This window comes from Sus scrofa, chromosome 2, assembly GCF_000003025.6.
Source record: "Sus scrofa isolate TJ Tabasco breed Duroc chromosome 2, Sscrofa11.1, whole genome shotgun sequence".
NCBI classification, from domain to species: domain Eukaryota; kingdom Metazoa; phylum Chordata; class Mammalia; order Artiodactyla; family Suidae; genus Sus; species Sus scrofa.
Genome location: NC_010444.4, coordinates 53,176,302 through 53,188,222, shown reverse-complemented (window position 1 = coordinate 53,188,222; position 11,921 = coordinate 53,176,302). Strand labels below are relative to the sequence as shown.

General features: G+C 36.8%; 1 protein-coding gene across 1 annotated transcript; it reads left to right on the top strand.

Annotated features, from left to right (window-relative positions):
* On the top strand, positions 738-1,821 carry LOC110259737 (olfactory receptor 2T1). The gene has a single exon (XM_021085480.1). The coding sequence runs from the start codon at positions 856-858 to the stop codon at positions 1,819-1,821; it is 966 nt and encodes a 321-aa protein (XP_020941139.1). The 5' UTR covers positions 738-855.

Here is an 11,921-nt window from a genome sequence, read left to right as displayed (position 1 = left end):
AGCACTGAAAACCTCTTGTACATCTGGGCTTGCAAGAGTAATTTCCAGTGCTCCCTTTACTTCATTCGATTTTGTCTGCAATATAAATTAATTTACAGCAAGACAACATTGCTAGACAGTGATTTGCAGCTCAAATATGGTAATCCAAAAATACGGTATATCACTCATATTTGTTGCTAAATGGCAGTCCTGAGATGTGAAGATGGAGGTGATAAAGATAATAAATATGGGTAGAGAAGGATACCAGTTTAAAAGAATCCATAAGGTTGAGGATTTGATCCCTGGCCTTGCTCAGTGGGTTAAGGACCCGGTGCTGTCCTGAACTGTGGTGTAGGTTGACGATGCGGCTCAGATCCCACGTTGCTGTGGCTCTGTCATAGGCTGGCAGCTACAGCTCTGATTAGACCCCTAGCCTGGGAACCTCCATATGCTGCAGGTGCCACCCTAGAAAAGACAAAAGAAAAAAAAAAAAAAAAAGAATCCAAAGCAGTATGTTTGCACACACACACACAGATGCACACACACTAGACAAGAGTATATTTAACAACTTTATAGTGTGATGTTCACCCTTAAGTGTTGTTAACATGTATCACTGTAGTACAATATCATCTGCTGACATCATCTTGTCCAATGATTTTAAAGACTTCTTTATTTTAAATTATCAATTTTACCTAAAAAAACATACCAGGATAAATCAGTTGCTAAGTATCAGTAGCAAAGTAATACAAAAACATTTTTTAAATGTTTTCTACCAACTTTTAGAAATTTACTTCCTAAACATCAATCTGTATGCTATCCTAATTCCCTGCAGAAATCATTTTTTTTTGGAAGATTCTAGGTCACAGACGTGGTATCATGGGATCAATGGAAGGGTACAACATATCTTCCATGGATTTTACCTTCATGGGGTTGTTCAACAGAAAGGACATATCAGGCCTTCTTTTTGCCATCATCTCTACCATATTTTTTACCGCATTGATAGCCAACGGAGTCATGATATTCTTGATCCGCACAGACTCACGCCTCCACACCCCCATGTACTTCCTACTCAGCCACCTCTCCTTCATTGACATGATGTACATCTCTACCATTGTGCCCAAAATGCTGATGGATTATCTTCTGGATCAAAGGACCATTTCCTTTGTGGGGTGCACAGCTCAGCACTTCCTCTATCTCACCCTTGTGGGAGCTGAGTTCTTCCTCCTGGGCCTCATGGCCTACGATCGCTACGTGGCCATCTGTAACCCCCTCCGCTATCCTATCCTCATGAGCCGCCGTGTTTGTTGGATGATTATAGCAGGTTCCTGGTTTGGGGGCTCTTTGGATGGATTCCTTCTAACCCCCATCACCATGAGTTTCCCCTTTTGCAGTGCCCGGGAGATTAACCATTTCTTCTGTGAGGCACCTGCAGTCCTGAAATTGGTTTGTGCAGACACAGGTCTCTATGAGACAGTGATGTACGTGTGCTGTGTTTTGATGCTGCTGATTCCTTTCTCAGTGGTGATTGCTTCCTATGCCCAAATCCTAACCACTGTCCACCGCATGAGCTCAGTGGAGGGGAGGAAGAAAGCATTTGCCACCTGCTCATCTCACATGACAGTGGTGACCCTGTTCTATGGGGCTGCCATGTACACCTACATGCTGCCACACTCTTACCACAGGCCAGAGCAAGACAAAGTTTTCTCTGTGTTCTACACCATCCTCACACCCATGCTTAACCCACTCATCTACAGTTTGAGGAACAAGGATGTGACTGGAGCTATGAAGAGGGCACTGGGCAGGTTCAAGGGTAAACAAAGGGTGTCAGGGGATACCTTTTAATACTTGGCTCTTTACCATGCAGATGGTCGTTGGAAGCCTCTGTGGTCAGTGTGGCCATGCTCTCAATGAAAGATTAAACTGGAGGGTAGGCTTAACTGTGCAGAAAACTATTATTTATAAAAAGTGTGTCCTCTTGGTATCCTTTCCTGTATCTCTTCTTTCCTTTTTTAATATCTTCAATTTCTCATGCCCCATTCACATGTATTCAAAATAAATGCTCAGTGATTTCCAGAAACACAAATTAAAATATATTGCTCTGCTAGTTTGCCTTTTGGAGAGGTAAAATAAATTGCATGTCATTTTAAATGGCGTGAACTATGTTAAGGAGTGCAGGAGGATTTATTTGAGGGTGTATGATACTGTTGTATAACTCTAGTTCACTGTTTAAGGCTAAGACAATTATTTTTTATATTTTTTAGAGAAATACTCTGATCCAGCAGTTTAGGAAGACAGTTGAATAGCTAGCTATATGTTCCAATTTGTCAGGTGATAGGAAAGTCACTGAACTATTTTTCTTGAAAAGTTATTATTCTCATGACAATTGCTAGGTGATTTTTAAATTTTATGTAGAAACTTAGTGTATAATTTTGTTGTTATTAACACATTAGTAAAAAACATTTTTCAGATAAGTTAAAATTGGTGGATGAGAGCAAAGGATATTGCCCAGAGGAAACACCATGACAGGACTGGTGTCTGAAAGCATTTCAAAGATGTTGGAGAAATATACAGGGGTGTGAGTTGGGAGAATACTAAAATAATTTTCAAATATGTCACAAAGTCATCTAGGTTAAGCATAAATTAGCCAGGTGATAGAAGTTAGCTCATAGTTTATATCCTTTACCCACATGGATCCAGGACTTGAAGACAGAAAAGATATGGCAAATCATGTTCAATGTCCTATTTGATTATGTCAGATGTTCATTTTTAAGATCATAATCATATTGGCCAATCTGTTTAAAACTTAGCAATTTAAATACTTGTCCCTAGCAACTTCATTGTAAATAACGCAATCATTATGAGGTCCAATTTACTGATGAGAACAGTGAGGGTCAGGGATATAAGGGACTTCTTTAGGGTATGTTTTAAAATTATTGCCTTAGATTGTAGGTTTTCAAGAAATGCGATTGAGGGAATACTGCATCTTTCAGACACAGCTTCCTCATTCACTCATTCATTCTTCATAACTATGAGAAAAATAGAGCACCTTCCACTCAATAAGTTTACATTACAATAGTGGAAAGACAATGAAAAGAAAACACAAGCAAAAAAATAAGCAAACAATGTAAATTCCACCACATCGTATGTAACAGCAACTATTAAAACTGAACATATACATAACTTGTGCCCTAGGAGGTACACATTTGAGTGAATTTCTAACAGACATGTATGCATAAGCTTCACCAAAAGCCATGTGATAAAAAAAATCAGAAGCTACCTCAAAATTCACCTGTGGTGAAATGAAAAAATAAATCATGAAATAATCAATACAATAAGAATAGATGTTTTAATACTACTAGCAGCAGTGGACTAATTTCAAAAACAATGTTGAAGCTAGTCAAAAAGGAGTGTGTTTATATAAAGTACAGACTCAGCAAGACAAGCCTATTCATTGGGAAAATTAGTAGCTGAAAGGGTGCATAGAAAGTCTTCTGGGGTTCTGATAGTTTTCTATTTTCTTATGTGGATACATGATACACTCTTTACTTTGAAAAAAAATGGTCAAGTACAATTTTTTTCTATTTCTGAGGATAGTGGGAAAGTTCCTTTTGGGTTTTTTTTGTTTGTTTTATGGCCTCATCCAAGGCCTGTGGAAGTTCCCTGGCCAGGGATTGAATCTAACTAAGCAGCAGCTGCTACCTATGCTGCAACTGCAGCAACTCTTGATCATTAACCCACAGCACCTGGGCTTGGGATTGAACACACCTCTGCAATGACCTGAGCCACTGCAATCAAGTTCTTAACCCACTGTGCCACAGTTTGAACTCTAAGTTCTTCCTGATTTTGAGAGCTACTGTCTGTGTCAAGCTACTGATTTAAATGGCTTTTCAGTCCAGGGAAGGTCAACTTGAGCTAACTGAAGCTTCTGCATCGAATCCAAGCCCCTAACCCTCAGTTCAGTCTGCACTTTCCCATTTGATTGGAATCCTCAGGCCTTGGTTCTGTCCTCAGACTTCGCATTAGGGTTTGCTGGTAGTTCAGTCTGCAGTATGGAATTTGATTGGAATCCCAGTCAAAGTCCCATTTTTTGTAGTCTGCAGATTCAGACCATTTCTTAGTCCCCATTTCCACACTGGAAATTGCTAAGGGTATGCATAGGCCTACTGACTGGTCAATTCACAGTAATCTCCCTTTGGTTTCTGCTCATTTATTAATGCACACATGAGGTAAGTTTGTTAGAGTGGGTCCACCTATTACTCAGACTCTTTGTTATGATAAGTTGGTAATGGAATGGGTTAAATTGACACAAGGCCACTGCCACCTCAAGAAAATTCCTCTGCAATGATGTATACTATAAAATATCACAAAATCCTCAACCTAATGTTATATGCTGTTTAGGTATTAGTTTGAGTTCAGTGCCCAGAGACTCCAGTCTTAACTAAGGAATTGGGATCCTCGAGCTGCAAAGACCTAAGTATGCCACTTTCCAGCACACCTGTTAATTTATGTCTAAGAACTGTGGTCCCAGAAGCCGTGGGTATCTACAGCAAATGATGATATCTTGTGAGAAAATCAAAAAGTACAAGGCCATTATAAGGAAGGTTCTGATGAGACAAGATCTTTCATTTAAGATGTGTGCTTAAAAACCAAGGACTCCAAAGTAAAATAAAGTAAAATAAAATAATGTTATAGCAATTTTGTTAGCACACAGACGCTTCCAAAAAGCTTCAAAACTCCAGGACTTCCCATGTGGCTTGCAGCAAAAAGCTTTAAAACTCCAAAATAGCTTCATTGAAATATTTGCTGCAAAACGCTAGTTAAAAATTAAAGATAGCAGTACTCTTGTGGGGAAATGGGTTAAGGATCTAGCTTTATCACTAAGCAGCCCTGATTGCTGCCATTGTGCAGTTTCGAAATCTGGCCAGGGAATTTCAACATGTCATGGGTACAGCCAAAAAAAGAAAAAAAAAAAAAAACTGCAGGCAAATGTAGTACCTAAAACAAAAGACTGTAGAGTCATGTAATGCCTACTCCTTTCCTCTATCCTCCTTTACTTGAGTAACTCAGTCTACAGTTAAATAACAAAAAATAACTGCAAATTTTAAATATCTTATTGGTTTTATTCAGTGATTCATGAATCAAGCAGCATACAATATCATTTAGCTGATAGAAAGGAGCTCAGAAAATGTGTGCAAAATTAAAGACTTTTATAGGCAAGAGCTGAGGCAAGAATTATAGCAAGTAAGAGTAGGTAGTTTAGGGTGAGGTCACATTCCTTTAGGGGCCTGTAGCTCTCTCAGGCAGCTTACCTCACTAGTGTTGACCAAATGATTCCAGATTGATTAGTTTAAAATCCCATTCCTGGGAAAGGCTGAAACTATAATCAAATTAGGTATTAAGCTGGTGAAATGGGGCTTAGCATAAGTGATATCATTTGTTGTCTCTCTCTCTCTCTCTCTTTTTTTAAACAAATCCTATTACTCTGCTTAACTGAAAGATGTGATCAACATTTGAGACACTAACACTACTCCCAGCTACTGGCCGGATGTTCTTACAGATTTTGCTGTACTTCTGTGTGGTATTCAAAGGACATGCCCTCTTTTTTATTTTATTTTTTTTTAACTATCTGTGGTATTCACACACCATGACTTCAGGTTCATGTGTTTTAAGTCAGTCACTGTTCTTGTCCTTTTTCTAAGAGATAATTACCACTTCGGTGAGGTCTTTATTCAAATTATTTGATTTTGATTGACTTCAGTCTTTGGGACCATGGATCCAAGGTGTACCCCAGACACCGGGAATTATACTATTATAATAACTAGTCTCTGGTGCACTGCAGTCTCTCAAAAGCTTTGAATACAGGTTTGTGGCCACTAATAACTAAGAAAATAATTCTTCTAATACTAGACTATCAGAAAAAGGACACAGCCCATTTGAAAGGTTTGATTCTGGATAGGAGCTGAAACACTTCCCAACCAAAAGCAAGACTAAATGTAATAAATTAGGGAAAAATAAAATTGAAAATCTTTAATAGTTGCCTCATTTCCATTATTTCTGCTATCTATTTCATCATTGTTTTACAGCTACCTGTATATTGCTTCTTTCAACACATTCTTAACAAATGGATTGCTATTGTTGTGCAGACGCTGCTTACCAGAGCCAAACATTGGATGAAAATTTTTATCATCTCATGAAGCTGCCTAAACTAAAACTGTATATAAGATTGATTTAAACAGATATATGTAAACATTTCTAAATTCCATCAATTGTAAACTCATAAGTTTTTTGACACTTTTCCCTTCTGTTTTTGACCTGTCTCATTTTCTGGGTACTCAGAGCAAATCTCACATAATTGAGGGAACATGATGCGAGATAATATAAGAAACAAAAAATGTATGTACAAGTATAACAGGGTCACTTTGCTATACAGCAGAAATTGACAGAACACTAAAAATCAACTAAAATATTTGTTTTTTAAATCTCACATAATCTGCCATTCATCTACAGTTCTGTTTGGTTGGAATTTCGGAATTTCTGTCTTCCTGTGGTTAGCATCATTCCAGAAGACTGTGATGGTTGGCTAAACTGTGTCAATACACACAGAATAATTCTTTGCTTTGGTCTGAGGAGATTGGATATGATCTGGCTATCTAATGGCCAACTAGTTTTCCTTTTTGTTTTAATCTTCATAGCAATATCACTTATATATATACATCCCTAAAGCATAGCTCATCAGTGCCTATTTTTGAACTTAAAAAATAGTGTTACACTGAATATATTGCTTTGGCATTTGTTTTCTCTGCTGCATATTACATTTGTGATAGTAATTACTTTTTTGGTATAGATACAGTTTATTATTTTTTCCTTAATCTTTGGCATTCCATTGAACAACTATATCCCAGTTTATATATATATATATATATTCTATGATTATTAGGTATATGTTTTGTTTACAATTTTTGACTATAGGGAATGATTTTGCTATTTACATTTCTGTACCTGTGTCCTCCTACAAAAATCAAAGAAAAACAGGGTGTATTCTTAATAGTAAAAATGATGGAAAACAAAGTTTTCTCACCTTAAAATATATTACAATCTATATTTCAAAAAAGCTATATCAATTTGTACTCCCTCTATCAGTGCAGTCTGCATTTGACCAAAATTTGGTATTAAATAAGCTCTTATTATTTGCATATGACTTGGGTATAGAATACCACCCAATATGATTTTAATATCTATTTTTGGATTTCTAATAAGGTTGAGTAAATTTTCAATGTTTTTTCAGTCACTTAGAATTCCTCTTTTGTAAAATGCCTGGTATTTACTCATTTTCTATTAAATTTCTACATATTTTAAAGATGCATAAGAATGTAAAAAGTAAATGTTATTTATTTTTATTTTAGTTCATTATACAATGTGCATTTGTGACACAGCCCTGTATTTAAAATCTGTTTTATATAAATAATATTATCAATATTTTGTTAATGTTAGTGTTCTCTGTTTGTTGTATAATTCATTGGTAACACTAAAGTCATGAAGATATTCTCTTATATTCACATTTTCCTCTTTAACCACCTAGAACAGATTTGTATAGTATAGGAAACATATTTTTAATTTTCCACATGAACAAATTTTCCTGCAAAATGAATTAATGCATTTTTCATTTTCTCTAATAGGCCGTGATGCCTTTGTCCCTTTTGAAATCACACTCTTCAAAAGTTTTCTCTCTCTTCTTGATGTCAGCCATTTCTGACCTCCAATTTTTTATTTTTTGGACTGGTTTTGGATTCGAGCCACAGATCTGAAAACTCAGAATCTTTCACCACTAGACCACCAGAATTCCAGTCCCCCCATTCTTTCACATGAGCTCTCTATTCAGGATTCACACCTGATCACTTCAGTGACCTTCTTGTGGGTACATTCAATGATTAATTCTCAGGCTTTGTTGTATTTGACCCTTCCATAGCATTTGGCCATCAGTTAAGATGTGGGTGTTTTGTTGGTGTGTGTTTCTGTTTAGTTTGGCTTCAAGTACACCAGATAGAGATGGTTTTATTCCTACCTCACTCATTCATTGTTTACTTTTCATTCTAATTTTTTTTCCTGGGTTTATATATTCCAGCTTATTTTGTAATATTGGAGTGCCTCCAGTTCAGTTATAGACCCTCATATTTTCTGTATCTATTTTCTGATACTCTCATCTAGGTTCTTGGTTTATTTATATAATATCCATGGAATGATGAATCCAGTTCAGACCTTTCCTGAACTCCAGACCTACCCATTCAATTGCTTACTTGATATGACCACTTGGGTGTCTACTGTCTTTTCAATTATGCCATTCATCACACTGAATAGATGTAGATTTTCCTAGGCACGCTGATGGCAGCTAATTCTTCCTAGTTTCCCTATGTGACCTCTTTGGAGTATCACTGAAACTTTTCCTTTTCTCGATACCCACATCCAATTAGTGAACAAATTTTTTTAGTTCTGTTTTCAGAAAACATCTAGTCTCTAGCCACTTCTGAAATAAACTCCAGCTTTTACTTATTCTCCTAAGTGCTATTTCCAAGGCAGCTGCTAATGTGATGGCAAATCATATCATGTCACTTCTTGGTTAAAACCCTGCCATAGTTTCCTGTATCACTGGGAGTGCAATCTAAAGTCCTTGTGATAAACTGCAAGGACCCCTCCAATACACCCTTTTCCATTATCACTTGATGCCTGATTCTTCTACTCTCTCCATCACTTACCATGATCCAGCTATCTGGTTGTATTGTTCTTTCTTGAACAGGCTAAGCACTATCTTACTTTAGGATTGTCCCACTGGATTTGCCCTCTGCCATTCTCTTTTCCCAATTATCTTCATGATGGCTATATTCCTTACATCTTTAAGACTTTGCTAAAATATCCCACCTAAAATGGTGTATGTTGTCAATATTTTTATTTATTTATTTATTTATTTTAGGGCTACAACTGTGGCATATGTAGGTTCCCAGGCTAGGCCCAAATAGGAGGTCAAATAGGAGCTGTAGCCGACAGCCTGTATCATAGACACAGAAACACCAGATCCAAGCAGTGTCTGCAACCTACACCACAGCTCACAGCAACACCTGATCATTAACCCACTGAGTGGGGCAGGGATCTAACCCTCATCCTTGGGTTAATTACCACTGAGCCACAATAGAAACTCCACGGATAATAGTTTTAAAAGCAGCAAATAGTACCTCATCCTCAATAATTTATTTCCTCCCTTACTCTATTTTTTCTTTTTCCATATTATTTAAAACTGTGTGTCACATTATACTGTTTTTGTTTTGTTTGATTTCTTTTTTTTTTTTTTTTTTTTTTGTCTTTTTGCCTTTTCTAGGGCTGCTCCCGTGGCATATGGAGGTTCCCAGGCTAGGGGTCTAATCAGAGCTGTAGCTGCTGGCCTACGCCAGAGCCACAGCAACTCAGGATTTGAGCGGCGTCTGCGACCTACACCACAGCTCATGGCAACGCCAGATCCTTAACCCACTGAGCAAGGCCAGGGATTGAACCCAAAACCTCATGGTTCCTAGTCAGATTTGTTAACCACTGAGCCACAACGGGAAATCTTGTTTGGTTTCACTTTTAAAGTTTTATTGAAATATAGTTGATTTATTATCTTGTGATAATTTATGCTGTACAACAAAGTAATTCCATTATACATGTGTACACATTCATTCACTTTCAGATTCTTTTCCCACATAGGTTATCTCAGAACACAGGGTAGAGTTCTCTGTTCTATACAGGAGGTTCTCATTGGCCAATCATTCCGTATACCTCAGTGTGCATATGTCAATCACAAACCCCCAGTCCATCCGTCCCTCTACCTATCCTCTTAGGTAACCATACATTTTTTTCAAAGAAGTCTGTGAGTCTGTTTTTGCTCTGCAAATAAGTTCATTTGTAACTTTTTTTTTAGATTTCTCATATAAATGATCTCATATGATATTTGTCTTTCACAGTCTAACTTCACTTAGTATGATAATCTCTAGGTCCAACCATGTTGCTGCAGATGACATTATTTCATTCTTTTTATGGGTAATATTCCACTTTACACAGAAAATTACAATTTGAAAAGGTACATGAACCCCAGTGTTTACTGGAGCACTATTTATAATAGCCAAGACATGGAAGCAACCTAAATATCCATTGACAGAGGGATAGATAAAGAAGATGTGGTACACATATACAATGGAATATTACTCAGCTATAACACTACTTTGTTCATTTAATTTAGAGGTTTGTGTTGGCAAGGATTTCTGGAAGTGAAACCAATATCATGGGGAGAAAAAAGAAAAAAATAGCTAAGTAGGACTAAATCATATTTTTAAACATATGGGTACCAAATGATGCTATCAACAGAGTAAAGAACCAATGTACAAGATGAGAATGTTGATTTAAAAAAATGCTAAGATGCATCTGACCTGACTTCTCCAGGATCTCTTAGAGGGAATTTCCAGATGGTCATGGTGACCGCCAACACAACAGATCATCTTAACATTGGCTCTCTCTTTTTCTTGCTTTAACCCTCACTTCTCTCTCTCCCTTTGGTTCCCTGGATTACATTCTTCAAGAGAAACATTATAACTCAGTTTTTATTTTATAAGATCAAATTTCTGACAAGCTCAGGTGAAGACAGGTTACATATGAAAGTAATTTAATAGCAGTTATCTCAAATTGGACCACAATTCTGAAAATGTAGAAGATACAGAAATTTTATAAAGTATCAAAATTAATTTAAAAAAAACACCTCAAGCCAACCATACTAGAATAATTTAATTATCTTTCTCTTTTCTTTATAGAAAACACCATTGTCTTATAAAGTGCAATCATAAAAGTTCCTGTCACAGCTCAGCACTTAACGAATCTGACTAGCATCCATGAGGACACAGGTTTGATCCCTGGCTTCGCTCAGGAGGTTAAGGATCCAGCTTTGTCCTCAGCTGTGGTGTAGGTCACAGACATGGCTTAGATCTGCATTGCTGTGGCTGTGGCTGTGGCCATTAGCTACAGCTCTGATTGGACCCCTAGCCTGGGAACCTCCATGTGCCACTGGTGCTGCCCTGAAAAACAAAACAAAACAAAAAGTGTAATCACAGAATATGCAGCCAGAAATTGTTGGAAAAATGGTTATTAAAGTCATGTGTCAAACAATTAGATGGCAATATTATGTTGGTTGGGGCATTTATTAGCTTTTTCTTTTTAAAATTTTATTGGGATATAGTTGACTTACAATGTTGTATTAGAGTCAGGTTTACAGCAAAGTGGATCAGTTGTACATATACATATATCCATTCTTTCCCCTCAACAGCTTATTACAGAACATTGAGTAAGTCTCCCTGCACTATACACTATGTAATCATGAGTAAGGCTCCTTATATTACATAGACTTCAGGCTCAGAAAATCTAAATTCCAACCTTTATTTATCTACAAATCACTGAGCATTAAATATGAATTGCATAATAAAGAGTCAACAGATAATGCAGAGGGAGAACCTACAACACAGCCCCTTGGTCAAAGATATTTTTTCCCCCAAAGGTAGAGTGTAGGCACTTGTGAGAATATTGGAGAAGAGTGGAAAGGGAACTTTATATTTTAAGTAACTCAAAGATTTTGTTTTCTTATTGTTTTTAGATGTTTCACTTATATCTTTTGAATGTTTTTCAGTGCTAAAAGTTTCCTTATAACTAATTACAAGTTAGGGTAGGTATAAAATGTAGCATCTTTACCAAGTGAGTACTTCTTAGGGCTGGATTTTTCTCCTTAACCGTGGTAAAGAGGAATGCATAAGGCTTTGAAATGTAAAAAGTGAAGAATGGTCCAAAATAATGCCATGAAAAAAGTTTTTTTTTTTTCTTTTAAGGCAATTAAGTGCAGAATCCCACAGCCTGATTTATCTAAGGACCACTTAATA